General features: G+C 56.4%; 3 protein-coding genes across 6 annotated transcripts in view; 2 read left to right on the forward strand and 1 right to left on the reverse strand.

Annotated features, from left to right (window-relative positions):
* Positions 1-6,445, forward strand: PEX10 (peroxisomal biogenesis factor 10). Of its 3 annotated transcripts, none has more exons than XM_028108255.2 (7): positions 1-130; positions 748-828; positions 1,089-1,115; positions 1,313-1,719; positions 2,990-3,165; positions 3,300-3,435; positions 4,695-6,445. In XM_028108255.2, exons 1-7 carry the CDS (start codon positions 19-21, stop codon positions 4,761-4,763), a joined length of 1,008 nt encoding a protein of 335 aa, XP_027964056.2. In that variant the 5' UTR covers positions 1-18; the 3' UTR covers positions 4,764-6,445. The 3 variants fall into 3 exon arrangements, with proteins under 3 accessions (XP_027964056.2, XP_027964058.2, XP_027964057.1); XM_028108257.2 differs by having other exon boundaries at positions 5,592-6,445; XM_028108256.2 differs by lacking the exon at positions 1,089-1,115.
* Positions 6,446-6,669: 224 nt separating this feature from the next.
* RER1 (retention in endoplasmic reticulum sorting receptor 1) lies at positions 6,670-17,723 on the reverse strand. Of its 2 annotated transcripts, none has more exons than XM_028108259.2 (7): positions 17,574-17,723; positions 13,729-13,810; positions 12,513-12,617; positions 10,941-11,040; positions 9,343-9,421; positions 7,935-8,070; positions 6,670-7,354 (listed from the first exon to the last, which is right to left on the reverse strand). In XM_028108259.2, exons 2-7 carry the CDS (start codon positions 13,807-13,809, stop codon positions 7,265-7,267), a joined length of 591 nt encoding a protein of 196 aa, XP_027964060.1. In that variant the 5' UTR covers position 13,810; positions 17,574-17,723; the 3' UTR covers positions 6,670-7,264. The 2 variants fall into 2 exon arrangements, with proteins under 2 accessions (XP_027964060.1, XP_027964059.1); XM_028108258.2 differs by having other exon boundaries at positions 13,729-13,816; positions 17,574-17,722.
* Positions 17,601-19,552, forward strand: part of MORN1 (MORN repeat containing 1) — a 52,878-nt gene continuing 50,926 nt past the window's right edge. Inside the window, exons 1-2 of the mRNA XM_088022646.1 lie at positions 17,601-18,053; positions 18,706-18,777. Of these exons, the coding sequence (XP_087878772.1) occupies positions 17,933-18,053; positions 18,706-18,777 (193 nt within the window). The 5' untranslated portion in view covers positions 17,601-17,932. The remainder of the gene's footprint in view (positions 18,054-18,705; positions 18,778-19,552) is intronic.

Here is a 19,552-nt window from a genome sequence, read left to right on the forward strand (position 1 = left end):
CCCCCGCGAGCCGCAGACATGGCTCCCGCAGCCGCCGGCCCGGCGGAGGTGGTTCGCGCGGCACAGAAGGACGACTACTACCGCGGCGGGCTGCGGAGCGCGGCGGGCGGCGCCCTGCACAGCTTGGCGGGTGAGCCCGGGCCTGCAGCGGGGGAGAGGGGACCCCAGCGTGCGTCCGGGCAGCGGGCGGGGGCCGCGGGGCTGGGGGCGCTGAGCAGCGCGGAGGTGTGAGCGGGAGAAACGGCTTGTGGTTACGTTACACCTCGACTTCTTCTGTACCAAGTAACGTTCTCGGTGCTTCACAAACACTGCCTGTTTAATTCTCAAAACGTCGTTCCCAGGAAGGACTCCGTTGGTGTACCTCGTTTTACGGAGGGAACTCGGGGTTCCGTAGACGCATTTAACTTGCCTGAGGTCACAACCAGCTCTGCGGGGTGGGTTTGATGCCGGACGGCAGTCTCGGCTTGAGTACTTAGTCACCGTCCTACCCTCCCTGCCCTTGTGGCCCTTGCGGGGTCTAGGTACCCTGGCGGGCCCTGAAGGGGGCCATGGCTGCAGGTGGGGAGGTTCTCCGGAGACTGTCAGACAAGGCGGGAGACATGGAGCAGCGCGGAGGCCAGGACCGAGAGAAGAGTGTGGTTTAGGACGGTCTCAGCCTGGTGGAGGGGTGGCTGGACCTTGGCAGCAGGAGGAACCAAGGAAGGATTGGACCCTTACCCCCGCGCCCCCTGCCCCCTCTTCTCTCAGGTGCAAAGAGGTGGCTGGAGTGCAGGAGAGAGGTCGAGCTGCTGTCGGATGTGGCCTACTTTGGCCTCACCACGTTTGCAGGTAGCAGTCCTGGTGGGACCTTGAGACCAGGGAGCCCACAACACACCAAGCCTGGGGGTGGGGGTGCTGCCAGCAGAGTGAGACTCCTGGAGGTGCTTCCCCGTGTCCCTGGAGCTGGCCCAGACGCAGTCTCGGGGGAGGAGGAGGAGAGGCCAGGCCCTGAGCCCCAGCTGGAACCTCTGAAACTCTGAGGGTCACATCTGTGCCCTCCTCTCTTCCTTTTTGTGTTCCTGGGAACCTTTGTCCTCCACTTTGCCCAGAGTGCCATTGGAACTGTTTCTCTGTGGGTGAGTTCTGTGGTTCAGCGGGGGTCCCAGCACTAAGCCCTGTCACAGGGCAAGGTCAGCGGGGCTCCAGTGGAGCGTCATTCTTCAGAGGAAAGGCAGGGACCTGAAAGCAAAATCCAGTATGAGGAGAAAGAAAAGGATAGCAGGCCCCTGCCTCAGTTTCTCGTGTGGGTCACCCCCACGCCCTCACCCGGCAGGCTACCAGACCCTCGGGGAGGAGTATGTTGGTGTCATCCAGGTGGACCCATCTCGGAGCAGAGTGCCCTCAAGGCTGCGCCGTGGTGTGCTGGTGGTGCTGCACACCATCCTGCCCTACCTTCTGGACAAGGCCCTGCTGCACCTGGAGCTCGAGCTGCAGGCTGATGCCAATGGCGCCAGGCCCTCGCAGGGCAGCCTCGCGCTGGGTGGGCGTGGCCGGTCAGGATCGAGGCACTGGGTGCGCCAGCACGTGGCTGCCCTGACAGAGCAGCAGAAGAGGACGCTCCTGCGGGCTGTTTCGGTGCTCAGGCAGGGCCTCGGCTACCTCCAGCGGCTCCACGTTGCCTGGTTCTACATCCACGGCGCCTTCTACCACTTGGCCAAGAGGCTCACAGGAGTCACTTACGTAAGTCACTGGTGCCGTCCTGACTCGCTCAGCTCTGGCTGCTATGTGTTCAGCTTCTGGCAGCTAGCAGGGTCACAGGGTTGGAGCCAAGAAAACATGGTTTTATCGCGTCGCATTTGCTAAAAGACCCTAGAAAGTCAACCTTGAGGGTAAGGCACGCCTGCCTCCCTGCAGCCAGCACTTGCACGCCCCCCTGCTGTTTACTCTGAGAAGCTGCCCAAGGCTCCAGGCCCCTGGGCCCCACGCCAGCTCCTTCCCAGCTGCCCTGCCGGGGGGTCAGGTGTAGCGATGTCTCCCGTTACTGCGAGGACGTCCCCTGGTCTGAGCCTGCCAAGCAGTCCCACTTTCCATCCTGTTTCTCACCTGGTGCCTTTGCTTCCGGATTCACCCAGAAAGTCTCAACTCAGGCCCCTGATCACCAGGGGGTTACCCACTCTCTTGCCTCACTTGGCAGCACTGTCCCGAGCACCTGCCTCTCCCCTCTCCAGCCTCAGCCCTCGGCGTGCACACTCATGAGAGCTGACGGCCCCGGCGTCAGCTAGGGCGTGTGCTGAGCTGCTGTAGCAAAGGGCCCGAAAACCAGCCTCAACCCAGACAGAGGGCTTTTGCTCTCCGGCGGCCTTCTCTGCACAGGCACATGGGGCCTGGTTGGGGGGCTCCTAGCCAAGGGGAGAGAGACCAGAATGGAGGACAGCTGACTTTCCCTGGAAGTCAGGCACATCGCTAGCTACAGTGTCATCTGTGTGGTCTTGTGTCACAGGGGGAGCCAGGCGTCCCGCTAAAACCCAGGAGCGTCTCTGTTCATGTGATAGAGAAGCTGGTTAACAGTATCTGCCTGGAGGGCTTTTCCTCCTGCCCCCCGCCCCCTGGGCTGTTTTTCTCCAGATTCTTTGCCGGTACCTTTTCTCTCTCAGATGTGAGTTCCCCGATGTACCCCCCCACCCCTCAAATCCTCGCCTGCAGCCAGAGGGACTACAGACTGGGAGTCTGGGCAGCCTTCCTTGCCCTCACTCAGCACTCACTCATTCCCCTCGGAAGTGAGGCTCCGAGCTGTCCAGCAGCGGCCCCCACCTGGTGCCCAGAACTTACAGGGTGCTTCTGCCCTCCTCACTCAGCAAGGAGGCCCCATGATCACTCTCTGTCCCCCCACCTTGTGCCAGGAGGGCAGGTTTTGGCGTCACACTCTACCGCCAGGGGGAGGCCTGGCACCCAGGCTGCTCAGTGCATTGTGCCAGCCGATGGTGTGACTGTCCCTTGGGGTCCTTGACAGCTTCGCGTTCGCTGCCCAGCTACAGAGGACCTGAGGGCTCGAGACAGCTACAGGCTGCTGGGGCTCGCGTCCCTGCTACACCTGGCGCTGTCCGTGGGCCTGCAGCTGCACGGCTTCCGGCAGCGGCAACGCGCCCGGCGGGAGTGGAAGCTGCACCGCGGCCTGTCTCAGCACAGGTGTGGGGATGGCGGGAGGGTGTGGGCCCTAGCTCAGCTGCTCCAGCCCCGGGGGTGGGAGCAAGGGTGGGGGCTGAGCAGGCATTGCCAGGACTCTTGAGGTAAATTTTGGGGTCTCCCTGCCCCACCACCAGGAGCCACATGGAAGAGAAAGCTGTTTCTAGAAACACCATGTGTACCCTGTGCCTGGAGGAACGCAGACACTCCACAGCCACGCCCTGCGGCCACCTCTTCTGCTGGGAGTGCATCACCCAGTGGTGCGACACCAAGGTGGGTGCGCCCAGGGTCAGCAGCTGTGATTCGGGAGCACAGGTTTCATGAGCAGGTGCACAGGCCGGCCCAGGCGGCCGCCCAGGAATCAAGAAGCCTGTCCCAGACACGTCCTAGGAGGGGATGGGAAGGTGGGCCTCTTTCTAAAGCTCCCAGATGAACTGCTTACAGGACATAGCTGGAGTCAGGGTGCTACAGGTGTGCATCCAGAGGCCTTGCTTGGAGGTGGGGACAGCAGCCTGGCCCTCAGGTTCCATTCCTAGAGTCTTCCCCCGACCCTGCCGCCGCTTGGAAGCCTGGCTCGCCTGCACACACACGGCCCTCTCCAGCTAGACAGATGCCCCGCTGTGACCACCCACATGGGAGCCCTCAGGATGCAGAGCCACCTACTCCAGCCTTTTGAGACCTCGGGGTGGAGACCGTGACCTCCACACTGACTCCAGGGAGGGGTGGGGTTCCTGGGCCCCCACCAGCCCTGCCACCCAGACTCAGCCCAAATCCAGCCTTCTCAGGGCTGACGGTGGGGAGAGCCGCACAGGTGAGGTAGGTAAACAAGGGGCGGGGTGTGGGCCTCACAGTTTAAACGCCCCATCCTCTAACTTGAGGACATTCACCTCCAGCGGTTGGTCAAGGGGCATTCCTCAGAGCCTGTGTCCGGGGTCCACAGTGGCCGTGGCCTCAGAGCCTGGCTGCAGCTGACTTAGAATCAGCATCTGTGAAATGTGTGCACCATGTGGGTCCCACTGGATTGTCACACAGCCTCCACTTTGGGGCCCCTGCTCCCCATTTTGAGGGATTCCCTCAAGAACACAGGTGCTGCCTCCAGTAAGCAGCTGGCCCCAGGCAGGAACACCTAGTGCAAGACCAGCAGACCTTACTGGGGACTAGAGAGAATCCGACCGGCCCTTAGGGGCGGGGCCCCTGGGACTGAGCCGGACAGGGCCCCATGTGCTCCTCTCAACACAACCCAGCGTAGTGGCCGGGAGCACCCGTTGCCAGCCCCATCACTGCACAGACAAGACGAGCTGCCTCCCTGGCCTGGCCACTGCTCCCGGCTCCACTCCCCCACCACCCCAGGGTTAAGGCCTTCCCTTCAGGTTTGTGACTTCTGAAAAAAGTGCTTTTTGGAAACGGTCTTCCATTTAAAGTTAATAGACACGTGTGCACGTCCCATGGGGTTATTGCAGATGCCAGTGTGGGAGGGCCTGTGGCGGGGGCTGTGCTGGCCACGGCCTACATGGCCCTCCTCCCCCTTGCAGACGGAGTGCCCTCTCTGCAGGGAGAAGTTCCCTCCCCAGAAGCTTGTCTACCTGCGGCACTATCGCTAACCTGACCGAGGACAGAGGACCCCAGGACTCTTTCTTGGTATCAGGAGAGAAACTCAATCTATTCTCAAAGTTAACTTTACTTGCATAGAAATCATTAAATTCTGAGATTTTATTTCCTGTCACATAAACTACGCCAGCAGCTCAGGGGGAGAGGCTGGATCTACCTGCGGGATGGCAGGTCCGAGGCCTCTGGGCTGAGTGTGGGCCCACGCGCAGATGGCAAGCAGCAGCTGGGGCCGAGCCTGCCGGGGGGCTGAGCCGCACCCCCACTGTGGTGCATCTGGGTCACTTCTTCAGGAGCTGGATTCTGTTGGACCAGGTTGCTTTCATCCCTTCCCCAAACCATACAGGTGAAAGTTAGCTTCAGAAATGGGACCAGCCATTCATGTGATGAGAAAATGAGTCTGTATCAGGCACAGTTGGGGTTTGGCCTGAATGGGCAAGTGTGGAGAACAGCGGACAGCAGGGCTTACCCACTGGCCAATCCGCCTACCCCAACGACCTGGAAACCTTGCCCTCAGAGGCAGGCTTCTGGTGGCTCGGCCACATCCATTCACAGGAGTACAAAGACTCCAAGGAGGTGTATCTCCACCTGAGATGTGTGGCTCATACCTTTTAATACATGTTCCAGTTTGTTTCCCATTTTAGAACACAGAATCTGCATCTTGGCTGGGGTCTGCTCAGAGCTCCGCGGTGCAGAGCCAGCCTGCACCTAACCCATAGCTGCCTCTCAGAGCTCAGCTCTCCCTGAGGCCTGGGCAGGCTGGCTGCTCACACCAGGTCACCCCTTGTCCAGCCTACTTCCTGCCACCTTTTTGTCACTTTCAGGTCTTTAAAAGTACTTAACTTGTGCCGGAGACTGGACTTTGCCATAAGCTCTCGTAAGAAACGAACTCCACAGGAGCGTAGGTATATTAAGAAGGCTGTCAGGGTGAACTGAAGATCACATTTCATAAAGGGCAAGAACCTGTGGTCAGGATGTCCCGCCCCCTGTGCGAGGCTGTGGCCCAGGCTTCTGGCAGAGGCCTATGCAGACCATTCCAGGATCTGAGCGGACATAGCCGTCCAGGAACGCATCGCTCCACACTCCTCGGTTACTACAGGCCGGGCAACTGAGACAGGTCACCGTGACCACAGGCCAGACTGAGGAGGAGCCCCGAGAGGGGCCCCATGCTTCCTGAGGCCCTTTATGTACGCCCTGACCAAGCGCAGACCGTTTCCCATCACATTTTAGGCCTGAGCATTTACCAGGAAAACGGTATGAAAAAAGTGTCCAGAGTTTCAACATCTCACACGCCACAATGTTGTATCAAAGATACTGATCCAGAATACCATTTAAGTACCGAGATTAAAATACAGGATCACGTATGTAAAAGGTCTTCGTATGGCCTCTTAAAAGAGCTGCTCAATTTCAGATATCTGCAAAAATTGGCCCAAAAAAGCCAGACAATAATAAGCACATTCAGTGCCTAAAACCCTAAGACAGATGGGAAACTGGGAAGAGGTACAAGTTTGCAGTTCCTGAGACCAGGAAGACACCCATGGGCCTGCCCCTCAGCACCTGTGCCCCAGTGACCCGCCCAGCTCAGTGCTTGCTCACAGGCAGTGAGCTGTCGTGTTTCAGATAAAGACTCCACAAGAAAGGGGACACTGTCTTTAATAAAGTTGGAATTAAAAAGTCACTTAGTAAAATGTTACGAGTATTTGTTTTTATCACATCAAAAAAGTTGACATGCGGGTCAGAGTTCTGTTTTCCCGTAGAAAGTGAGAAGCCGTGTGTTAAAACCCACAAACTGGTCTGCCCTTGCCCACTGTTTCTGTAAAGGGGCCACTGCATGAGAACTTCAAATTAATCAGAAACAACTCTTCAGGTATCAAAGAAATGTGTCAAAATAATTCCAAACAATTAAAATATAATATATATATTTATAATTCCAGGCCCTCAAAAGCAATCATGGTAATTGAGAACAAAGTTTTGAGTCATTATGATAAGAGACCAACTTTAAACATCTCTGGTGAGATGAAAGTGGGAAACTCGCATTAGAACCCCAGAGTTACTTGGAAATCACCTTTCAAATGTTCTTCCAAAGCGCAGGAATCAGGTTAGCATCATCCTCCAGCCGGGCGACGTGGCCACGGGCGTCCAGCGTGGGGGCGGCTGGGGCACAACCCGGCCCCTTCCGTGTAGGTCTGTTCCACGGCCGCCCAGCAACAGAGTTCGCCCGCCCCTCCCCACGCCCCCACCCGATTGTCCACCCAGGCAGCAGTTTACTAGAATTCTGTCCATTTGAACACTTGAATGTCACTGAAAAATAAATCAATGCAATTTGGTTTAAATGTCAGTTTCTTCAAGAACCTGATATTTCAGTTACAAATAATTGAAGCTCCTTTTTAAAAAGAAAATTCGACTCCCTCGAAATCAACTACTTTACGTGAAGGAAGAAGGCATTGTTACAATGGCTCAGAACCGCCCTCCGACTCCGCTGGGCCCGGCCGAGCACCTAGCTCGCAAACGTCTTGCCTGCGTCGTCCTTCCCCCTGTACGTCCTCTTGCCATGCGTGAACGGGATGTACCGGTACTTTATCATGTGCTGGGGACAAACAGACTCACTTTAGAGTGGCTTCACGATGAACTGTTTTCTCCAAATCTGCATCCTGATCTTCTCTACACACACGGCAAGGAAACCAGGGTTCCAATAACCTCGAGTCCCCTCCCCACCAGTGACACAGCCCCTCCAGAGCCCACGGAGCTGGCCGAGCTCACTGGAAATCCCGAGGGTCTGGGAAAGATTTCCCGACCCCTTGCATGCAGGAAGGGCTAGGGCTGGGCTGGGCAGCCCTATGATACACCCAGGGGAGTGGGGATAAAGCTGCCCTGGGGGCTGTTTGAGGGTAATGTTGGCGTAACACACTGACTGGCCGGTGGGCCCTGGGCTCTGAGCCCCCAGGACATGCCAGTGAGGACAGCATGGGAGAACCGAGGGCGCTCCCACCAGGCCCCCAGGGAGCGGTTTGTGTGCTCGACAGCTGCACCGCTGGACAGGTAAGTGCGGAAAGGGGCTGCGCCGTGTCCCTGTTGCACAGAGCTTCAGGACGCTCCAAGTACAGACAAACAAGACCCAAGCGGGGCTCTCAGCGCCTCCCAGGGCAGCGGTGCCCACCCGCGCTCACCTTTATTTGCCTCTTCATGGTGATACAGAAAAGCATGATGAAGTACATCACCAGGATGGGCCAGAACACGGGGACATTGAAAGCCTCAAAGAAGGTGCAGGCCATGGCCACGAGGATGCCCTTGGTCGCCGCATGCCTTAAAGTAGGGGAGGTTAGTGCCACCAGCTGCCCCGCCACCTGGGGCCACGGCAGTATCCCTACTTGGGGCAGTAGGGGCGTGGTGTGTGTTTCCTACAGAGTGCACCGCATGTAACTACAAACACAGCATTCCCTCGGTCCCTTTAAAGGCCCCAGTTTCCTTCCAAAATTACAGAGTATGAAACATTCAGCAAAGAGGTGCAACTGCTCAGGCCAACTTGGGCGTCTCTCGTCTGCCACCTGGAATACGCCCCATACACCTGGCAGGCCCCTCCCCTGGGCTGTGCATCGCTGAGATCCTGGCAGCACCCAGGCGGCTCCCTCCAGCTCAGGGCCCAGCCCACCAGCCGGACTCCTGGCGCTACTGAAAATGCTCCTCAGCACTCCCCTTTCCTACAGGACAAAGGCCAACTTCCCTGGGGGACTTGCAGGGCCGTCTTGCCTGCCTTCTGCTCCCTCGCCAGCAGTGCCCTCACTCCAGCCCTTCCCGCACAGCCGGCAGACTTGCAGAGTGCCTGCCACATCCCACACACAGCGCCAAGAACACAAAGTAAAGGTGTGGCAGCTTTTCCCTTCGGGTTTTTGCTCCAACAAATAGAGGACAGACGAGGTCACAGCCTTCATGTGGTGGGGGTCCCCTTCATGCATGCTTCACGCATGAGAGCAGGGCTCACCTGTCCACCTGTCACGTGCATCCTCGTGCAACATCACACAAATGTCACTGCCTCCAGGAGGCCTGGGGGACAAGTCAAGTCCCATCCAAGCCCCACCCCAGAGCACAGCACTTCCAGTGAAAGCAGACTGCCCCAAGGCTACACGAGCCCTGCCTCTGTAAAGACACCCCGAGCAGGAGGGCGAGGGAGGTGGTCCACTCATGCCAGCAACTAGAAGGGGTGCGGTGCGAGGGGCAGCACACAGGCTGGCCGGTCTGTGCAGGGCAGCCAGAGCCTGGACACGCATCCCTCCCAAGGCCCACATCCGAACATACCCCGGACCCTCCGCCCCAGAAGCAGCTTCTCTTTGGCTAGTTCCAAAGGGCCACCAGGCACTGGGCTCTCCTACAGGGGTCCCTGTGACCTGCCTCCACGCCCCGCCAAGGACAGCAACTCGCATTTTGAATGTTCAAAACACACACACACACACACAATAAAACTCTCGTTTCTTTCAGAAGTCTTTGCTGGCTAACTAAAACAAAAACCCTCTGTTCTCACTCTTATTAGCCACACTGAGGACAAATGTCTTTCTCAACTACCCTTAGAAATTAACTCACCAAAATTTAAACTCTGGAAGCCTTCGAATAAAAGGCCGGAACTCCTCGTTCTGTTTGGTTGGTAATGAGGGGCCATCATCTGAAAGGCAGAATGTCAGTGAGATGGAGCAGGCGCCTCATCCACCTGCCCCCATCACATTTATAAGTTTCCCCCAAAGCTTCTGAACTAGCAGCCTAACGCATAAAACACACATTTATGTTATTTAACCAAACGTAACACGGGAAACCTTCAACTGATTTAGAAATCAATTCATTGCTTTAGAAGATTCAGAATAGAATTTCTTTTTTAAAAGAACTACACATTTTAAATGACTGCATAAAATTAAACTGCAGACCAATTTTCAGACACACATCAACTGTAGCACACAAAGGCACACAGGGAAAATGAGAACATTTAGGGAAAAGGAGCGGAGACACACAAAGCTTTATCTGCTGAGAGTCCAACTCAGAACAGCTGCCCCCCACACTGATTCCCCCCCCACTGAGCCCTCCTGGCTGAGCTCCCCCCCAGTGCTGAGCCCTCTTGGCTGAGCACCCCCCAATGCTGAGACCCCAGCTGAGTCCCCCACCATGCTAAGCCCTCCTGGCTGAGCAACCCCCCAACACTGAGCACTCCTGAGCCCCCCTGGCTGAGCCCCCTCCATGCTGAGCCCCACCCCACCCCCGCTGAGCCCTCCTGGCTGAGCCCCCCACACTGAGCTGGGTACAGGCAGGCACCCTCCCCAGCTACACACACCAACTGAGGCCTATAGAGAAGCTCTCCTAATCATCTTCTAATTGCCCCAAATGGCAACAAATGGGAGTGTTGTTTCCTTTCGCATTTTCATTGAATACTCCACAGAGAAAAACCACAGGCTTCTGGTCAGGACTGGAGCAGCCTGGAGAAGACAGCTTGTACTCAGGAAGTACTGCCGTCACAAGGAGAATCCGTGGGCAGACAGCTGTGCCTGGGTTTTTCTGACAGCGGCGACACGTGTTGGCAGGAGTGACCGAGTCTCCACAGGTCTGTACCCCTCCCCCTCCCCCTCCCCGGCTGGACAGTCAGGTGTGGACGTGGCCCTCCTACCTGGCCCGGGTATGGCCAGGAACAGTTTAAGCCGAGAACTTTTCAACCTGTCATCCTGGGAAATCAGGGAGCGCCACCACCCTCAATGGGGCCCAACCGTGGATGGTGAGGATCCCAGTGGGCACTTTTGGGCACAGCAATCTGCCCGTGGAAACCTCTGGGTGCCCAGGAAGGGGACCTACCCAAGGAGCATAGACAGGACTTGAGAACAGGCGGGCTCTTCGGCAGGAGTGCCACCCCTGCTCCCACGCGACCTTGGCCAAGTCGCGTGACCCCGGGTGCCTCCGCTTCCTCATCCACAACAGAGTAGCAGGAATACCCACCCCGCAGGATGCGTGACGACTACGGTTTAATGTCTCAATCTACACCCAAGTGTATCCTCACTGAGGTTCTAAGTACATTTTAAACACCAAGAGGACAGTCTCAAAAGTTCGGATTTCAAAGGTTTCTAGAGAAAATGAGGCATCTGTGAAGTGTACAAAATCACAAAGCTCCCGAAGAGACAGAACCAAGCAGACGATCTCTACTATACCTGAGTCCTCCATCAAGGAAGGGTCCACTTTGGGCGAGAGAAAGGCTATGAAAAGATTGAGATGGTAGATCCCCAAGGCGTAGGTCACGATGTACCAGCCCTGCAAAAGAGGAGCGCTCGGTCAGTGACGCAGCCCAGCGCCCGCGCCCTGAACCAGCCCCCCAACGTTCCAGTAACTCACGACCTTGTTTTAGCTCAACCTCAAAGCATGCACAACGTACTTCCAGTCGGGAGATTGCAACAAGTGGCAAGGAGGCACAGTGAACATCAACTATGACAGTTTATCTCAAATTACTTTGTAAGTGTGACAGCGGATAAGCCACGGTGCAAACAGTAAACTTCTGCAAGGGTCCCGGTGGATGCACGGAGCACCTGAAGCCACCAGCTCCCCACCAGTGATGCAGGAAGGGAGGCTTTCCCCAAAGCCACACACCTGAGCTGGACCACACCACTGGGCAGGTGTAGATCGTACATTGAAGGACACTGGCATGTACACCTGGCCCGGACCCTGCCTCACCGATGGCTACCTGACCCAGAAGATAGGATCTGAGCCATCACTCAGGATGTGCTGGCTATTATTCCTTCTGGTGGGCCCCCCATACCACCACACACCGGTCAGGGCTGTTAATAATCTTTGCCCAGAAAAAATCCAGAACCGGAAAATCAGGAAATCAAGAATGAGGTTAAAAAAAAACGTGGAGGGGTGCCTGGGTGGCTCAGTCAGGTTAAGCGTCTGCCTTCAGTTCAGGTCATGATCTCAGGGTCCTGGGATTGAGTTCCATATGCAGCTCCCTGCTCAGCGGGAAGCCTGCTTCTCCCTCTCCCACTCCCCCTGCTTGTGTTCCCTCTCTCGTTGTGTCTTTCTGTCAAATAAATAAAATCTTTTTTTTTTTAAAGATTTTATTTATTTATTTGAGAGAGCAGTGAAAGAGGGAACACAAGCAGGGGGAGTGGGAGAGGGAGAAGCAGGCTTCCCACTGAGCAGGGAGCCCAATGCGGGGCCCGATCCCAGGACCCTGGGATCATGACCCGAGCTGAAGGCAGGAGCTTAACAACTGAGCCACCCAGGCGCCCCTTAAATCCATTTTTAAAAGCATCAGGTTTACCCTATTAGACCAGAATGCACTGCATTATCAATTTTAAAAGCCTAAAAAACGTGCATGCAAACAAGAGGAAATCCTTCTGTCTTAAAACTTTTCAAGTCTGAGAACTACAGACTAGATGTGGAAAGTTCACGTAGCTTCATGCTGCAGAGCCACACCTGAGGGGCACCAAATCAGGTGCAGACTTGGTTCCGAAGACAACTGCATCCCCATCCCACCTGCACCCCTAAATCGAGGTCTCCGGGTCACTCTTTCCATTAGAGAATGGACCAAGTTCCCATTCCAACAACAACAATCCTAACAACAATTACAGTAAATTTGAAGTCAATTTTAGCTGGCCACGCAGGCTGCGTCCTGCCACCCTGAACCCTCCTACTCTAGAAATAAGAGGGAAAAACCCAAATCCCATCCAGGGCCACATTTGGACAGCGTGGACATAGCAGGGGCCCGGCTCCCAGCCCACACCTACCTGCAGGAGGTAAACTCGAATCATATAGACGAAGCTCAGGCCCAGTGTCACCACCCATCGCACGGCTGTGTAAGGCGTGGACTTGTCTAGCCAGGACTGATAGATCTAGAAAGACAGGAGTTAACACGCGCTGTGGACTGCAGAGCACACTTCCCATGAGCACCAACTTCGGACTTTAAGTCAGCAACACAAAGCAATGACTATTAACCCAAATTCCTGAAACAGGCCCACCCCTGAAGCAAAAATAGTACAGAACGATCTCTCACAGCAGCCAATCCTATAGCATCAGCCTGAGGGGTCGTTATGAGGTCACCTAACCTCACCCAGAGAGCACGAAGAGTGTGGGCACCTTACATGGGGCTCACGCTCAGAGTCCCGCCCCTCCCAGAGCTGGCCCCAGCCCTGCCCAGCAGCCACAGGGAGCCCCTGCCTCTGCTCTCAGGACAGTCAACCACAGCCTGACCTCCAGCAGGTGTGGAGCTAGGGCATGGTGGAGTTTCCGGAAGGAATCGCTGGTCTTACCCATATAGGCACAGGCATTGTGTGCAAGTACACATAATTAGCAGACATATATGCATTGTTTAATATTAATTTTGTAACTAATTTTAATTTTTAAACTTAATTTATGAAAAAGTTCAACTGTTCATAAAACCAAAAGTACCCACAGCCTGGCTTGACTAATTATGAAGTTTTCCAAATGTTCTTTTTTAATTTTAAGAACATACATTTTTAATTCTAAGCCAAAACATCAGTATACACAACTGTTCACTGAACTCAGCGTCTGGACGTAGCAGCTTCAGGCCCCGCAGACTACAGCAGGCCTCAGCACAGCACACAGGTACACCCACAGGTCAGTGCAGAGCTGGGCCGGGGACGCGGAGGCGGTGGCCAGGAGGGAGGGCAGTAAGCACACGGCGGCAGCCGCCACCAAGGCGACACCGCCCAGGAGCTAAGAAGGGTTTTCAGCTTTTTAAAGGTTGTTGGGGGAAAAAAAACAGAAAACAAGTGTAGGGCAGAACATAGGTGGCCTCCAAGGCCTAAACACTGTTTGGCCCTTTACAGAGGACAGAAGACGCGAGCACATTTGCAGCAGAGGGAAAGCGAGCAGCTAGCGCACCGGTGCCCCACAGACACACGTCCCAAGGTCGACCGTTTCTCACTCAGTTCATCTGTTCAAGTCAGTTCTTCAATTCATCCACCAAAAAAAAAAACCAACCTGTCCAAGTCTTGTGAAAAATCTGTACACCACAGAAGGCTTCCCATGGACAGAATCTCCAACGCTGTCACCTTCGGACATTCTGTAACTGAGAAACATACAAAATACTTTAAATAAAAATGTTCAAGGATCTCATCACTTTGCCCTATTTCCACCAACACGATCAAGCAAATTTTTTCAGTATTCACTACTTCTTTCTGGGTGTCTTTGCCAGGAGTTGTCCAGGGAAAAGAAACAAGCAAGAGGGGTGCCTGCGTGGCTCGGTCGGTCAAGTGTCGCCTTGTGATTTTGGCTAAGGTCATGATCTCAGGGTGGTGAGATGGAGCCCCACATCAGGCTCTGCACTCAGCAGGGAGTCTGCTTGAGATTCTCTCTCTCCCTCTGCCCTCAACTCACCGCACGTGCGTGCTCTAAAATAAATAAATAAAATCTTAAAAAAAAAAAAAGAAACGAGCAAGAGACTCCGGTGGACAGCCAGAATGGTGCATGACATGCAAAGCAGCACTGGGTGGACTTCTGTTTCTGCTAATGTCACCTGGCCCGCGCTCCTCCCGCTGGTCCTCAGGAGCTGCCCTTGCTGACCATGGAGTCCCGTGGACACACTTTCCCTGGGGCTGGTCCACACCACAGGCCACTGCACCCCCAGGCCTCCCTCCTCCAGTCTATTCCTAGGGCCTCCCCCCGCCCCCCGGCAGCCCCTCTCTCCAGGCCCGGGCTCTGTCCAGGCTGCCCCCCAGGGCACCAGCAGCCAGCTGTGCAAGCCCTGGTCCTCTCAGGGCCCAGTCCTCCGCTCCACGAACAGGAAGATGCCACCCAATTCCCAGCGAAGGGAGCCGTCTGTGCCCCAGTTCGTCATCTGTAAGTGGAATTGATCGTATCTGCTCCTATTTCAACATGCTGTTGTGGATTCCATGAGGAATGAACTGATGAGAACCCAGATAACCAAGTGAGCTTAATCACTCCTACCTTACTAAGGACGATCGAGCCTCAAATAGTTTAAGCCACTTGCCCAAGGTCAGGAGCTGCTCTGCCAGACCTCAGCCTCTCTATCCGAGCACACTGCCACCCAAAACAGATGACTGAGGTGCTGGTGAAGACACCTCGGCAAAGCTCACCGCTGCCCCCCAAACGTGTGCGCAGCACCTGCCCCAACGGGTACCACGGCACGGTTGGAGCGTGGAAGCAGACACAGACTCTGGCTCCACGCCGGTGTCCGAGGCCCCTGAGCTGTACGGCAGCCTAGGCTCAGCCTCATCTGGCCAATGGCACCCACGGACACAGCAGTCCTTCACATGCACACAGGAGAGTGAGGCTCACAACGGCTGCAGGGGCCCCACTGGCCACCCTGCTCACACAGGGCTACAAAAGCCAAACCCACACCTGCCCAGGCCGTGCTTCTTAGTCACATCCTCACGGTGAGCGCTCGGAACATCCTCTTTTTTTTTTTTAAAGATTTTATTTATTTATTTGACAGAGAGATAGAGCCAGAGAGCACAAGCAGAGAAAATGGCAGAGGGAGAGGGAGAAGCAGGCTCTGCACTGAGCAGGGAGCCCAATGCGGGACTCGATCCCAGGACGCTGGGATCACGACCTGAGCCGAAGGCAGACGCTCAACCATCTGAGCCACCCAGGCGCCCAGAACATCCTCTTTCTGAGATGAAGTCAGCAGGCTCATGTGACCCTAGACCTCAAGTGGAAAACTTTCAATTACAGCTGAGATATTAAGACCACCTGACTAGCCCCCCAGCACCAAGTCTGCGTTACAGGTGTAACCGTGATTCCATAAGTGTCATAAGGATGGGCAGAGGGCCAGGAGTGTCAAGGAGGTGAGGGGGAAATGCTCTTTGCCCTCACGAGAGACACAGGAAGTACAGATAAATGACTGAACTGAGCCGATGAATTATGGCCCCCAGGGCCCCATCTCTTCAGGAGGTGCATTTTTACACTCAGGTGAGAGAATCCCATATTTTAAGAGGGCCTAAATTAAAACTCATTCCCTAGGATGGCTTGCTTCCCTGTTTAGGCCAAAGCCAGGCCTGCAGAAAGCTACGTCAGTAATACTCCTTAACCTGTGGATCCTCACAAATTTTCTCTTCTTTTACTTATTTATGACCAAATCCTTACCCATAAAACCCTTTACTTGAACTGAAGTAGGAAAAGCAGTATTAGAACACGCCTGGTGAACCCTGGAAGCATGCAATCTAGCTAGAGATGTCTGCTTCTTTCAGATGAATGTGCAGAAATTATTCCAAACACGACAGCCAGCCAGCCTCTGATTGTCTGACAAGCAACATATCCATCGTTACATGACTCTCCACGTCTCGAGGAGACTGTCACAGCAACATGAAGCAAGTGAACTCTGGAGTCAAGCATTCTCCTTCTAGAGTCCAGTTCGGTCACTTTCTAGCAGGACGGCCCGAGTGACCCCTCATTCCAATCTGCGAAACGGGGTGAGAGCAAATGCACCCTCCTCAAAGGCTTCTCTCGGGGAGTCAGCTGTGTGAGCCTCAGAGCCTGGCACCGAGGGAGCGTGCTGGCCTCTCAGATGTGCTGGGCCCTGCCTCGCACCAGCCCGTCTCCGATCCCCTTCCCTCTGCTCAGTTTGAAGGCCACCTCTGCAGAAAGGCCCGCCCCACCAACAATCCCTAAGTCACATCACCCTGTTTTTATTTCATGTAACAGTCATTTTCTGATTTTCATTCTATTTCTCTATTTCCTCCTATTAGAATACAAGCCTCTTCAGGGGGAACCTTGTCTGGGCCACTGCTGCGCCCTGCCACCTAAGAAGGCCCGTTATACAGCAGGTAATCAGCAAATTACCTGCCGGATTCAACTGTTTTATGCTCAGGCGCGCACACGCGCGCGCACACACGCACACACACACGAGTAAAAAGCAAAATAAAACCATTCCAAAGATCGTGAGTGTCACGCCTGAAACTGTGCACAAAACTCTCCGTGTGCCTAGTCCTGGGGCCCCACTTGCCCCAGTGTCTGCACTACTCAAATAGCAAGCACGGCATTTAAAGGATTATAAGCCTCTGCCAGGCATCCGGATCATCCACGCTTCGCTCCTCCTCCCTCGTTCCTCCTAGGTCCGGTGCAGAGCAGTTTCACCTGCAACCTCTGGTGCCGTTCCCTCCGCTGAAATGCCCTTCCAGCCGTCACCTACTCATTCTTAGCAAAACCGCCTTCCCCGTCCAGGGCTCCTCCCGCCTCTGGGCATGACCCTCCTGGAGGTCTCCACCTGGCCCTGACCACAGCGCAGCTGGCCGAAGTCGCCTCCTGCGCTCTACAGGAGCTGGGTCTCAATCACCGAGGGCCCTGCTCACTCCCGGGGGAGTCTATCCCCGCGAAGTGAAAGACCAACCCCACTGAGAAGAACGAGTTCCGGGGAAACTTCAGGACTCCCAAGCCGCCTCTACTCTGAGGACACGAGGGAGCGGAGCCCCGAAGAAGGTTCACCGGCGAGGGCGGCTGTGGGCTGTGCGACCCCCGCCGCGGGAGCACCGTCGGATGCAAAGTCGGCCTGGAGAACTTTGGCTCTTGCGACCGTAATTTGCAGTATTTCCAGAGATCACCTTGGGCAACCTAACTCTTCGTCTCGACGCTCTCCTACCCAAACCCTACAGACAAGCCACAGCACCGAGTGAGGACCCGACAAGGAAGAGCGAACGTCAGCGCACGAGCCGGGGTGGGCAGCCAACCCCTCCCGGGCCGCGCCCGCCAGTGCGGGCGGGGGCGGTCCCTGCGCGCCCCCGGGGGGCCCGGGACCCGCGACCTCAGCCCCCACCCGGCCTAGCCCGCCGCCCCGCCCGCCCGCCCGGACCCCCGCCGCCCGCCGGCACCTCGCCGCTCCCTGCGGCCGAGCGCGGTCTCCGAGGGCCGCGGGAAGGAGGACGCGGGCAGGCAGCCGCGCCGGCGCTTCGCACGGTCCGGGAAGGGCCAGCTGAGCACTTCCGCTCTGTCCTGTGCGGCACCGCCTCCGGAGCCTCCAAGATGGCCGTCGGGGAGGAGCCGAGAGCCTCCAACCATTTCCGCTTCCGGTGCAGGGTGCCCAGGCAGTTGGCAGGGAGGTCCCCTCGGCGGAAAGGACGTCAGCGGCGGAAACGCGCTGTGCTGCGCATGTGTACTTGCGTCTACGGGCTCCGGGCCGGCCCAATCCACTCCAGAGATTGCTGTCGCCCAGGCACTGACCCACGGGCCAATGGAGGAGAGCTTTGCGGTTGCTAAGGAAACCCCTAGCGGCAAGATGGCAGCCGCAGGCGGAGAGGGCCCGAGCTCCAGCCCGCCGCTCCAGGACCCACCGAGGCGGCCGCCGCGAGACGGTAATGGCTGCAGGCCGCGGCCGGATCTCCGCGCGCGGTGGGGGAAGAGGGCCGGGAGACAGGCGGGGTTCCGGCGGCCGCCGCGCGCTCCCGACCGCAAGCCCAGCCGGCAGCCCCCGGGAAGCCCCGGCGCCCCGACCTTGGGAGGGGGGGCGCCCCCGCGGGCGGGATTCCGAGCCCGGGGCGGCGGAGCCCGCCGGCTCCTGGGGAGCGAGCCGGGAGGCGCCGTTCGGAGGCTGCGCGGGCGCTGCTCGAAGATCCGAAGAACCGTGTTCAGGTAGAGCCCGAGCTTTTCTGTGGCAGATGCAGGAGTCCGGCGACTCCCACGCTTCCCACGTCGCCCGGTGGAAACGGGGCTGGTGCGGAGGGGAGCCCTGCCGCCCCCCGGGTGTGAGTGTGGATTTTGTCCCGAGGGGACGAGAGGCCGCTGGTGAGTGCCTGCAGAGAAGGGGCCGGGCTGGCGCCTCCCTCCCGCTCACCCAGCAACCGGCGCCCCTCCACAGGCCGCGGCCTCTCGGGGACCTGTGCTCACGCCTGCCGCACCCTCCCCCCCGGGGCCCGGAGGTCCACCCCATCCGCGGGTTTGTGGGCTGTCAGCCGGGTCACCTGTGGCACCGCGTGCTCACCCGTCCCTCTTCTTTCCGATATTCAGGTTACGGTGTCTATGTGTACCCGAATTCTTTCTTTCGATATGAAGGAGAATGGAAAGGAGGGAAGAAACACGGTGAGAAATCGTGGCCTGTTCCCACGGCTGCCGCCTTGCACCGACAGCCATTTCCTCGGGGAGCCCGGGCCGGCAGGTGGCACTGGGAGCCACCAGCACTGGGTCCCCACACTCCCTCTCACTAGTGCCCAGGAAAGGCCATTGCCTGCAGCGATCCTCAGAGCTCACCAGACAAGACATCCCGGGGGCCTGGGAGACCCCTCAGCTAGCAGCCTTCTCACAGGCTCTGGGGCATCCTGGGCAGGGGAAGCCCCAGCTTAGAAATCCTCCCTGGGGTGTTAGTCTGTCTTTGCCAAAGTGAAAATTGCCTTTATGGTTTATTTTTGATGAGTAAGAGATTACCCACCTTTGTATTTATCCAAAGGGTACAAACGTAATGATCCACAGGGGCACCTGCACTCCAGTGCTTACAGCAGCAATGTCCACAATGGCCAAATTGTGGAAAGAGCCCAGATGTCCATCCACAGATGAATGGACAGAGAAGACGAGGTCTATATATGATGGAATACTACTCAGACATCAAAAAAATGAAATCTTGCCATTTGCAACCATGTGGATGGAACTAGAGGGTATCATGCTAAGCGGAAAAGTCAGTCTGAGAAAAACAAATACCGTACGATTTCACTCATACATGGAATTTAAGAAACAAAACAGATGAACGTAGGGGAAGGGAGGGAAAAATAAAATAACAGAAAAACAGGGAGGCAAACCATAAGAGATGCTGAACTCTAGGAAACAAACAGGATTGCTGGAGGGGAGATGGGTCAGGGGGACA

The sequence above is a fragment of the Eumetopias jubatus genome, unplaced genomic scaffold (genome assembly GCF_037043125.1).
Source record: "Eumetopias jubatus isolate StellerSeaLion01/CBP00866 unplaced genomic scaffold, mEumJub1_p1.0 scaffold_4, whole genome shotgun sequence".
NCBI lineage: Eukaryota > Metazoa > Chordata > Mammalia > Carnivora > Otariidae > Eumetopias > Eumetopias jubatus.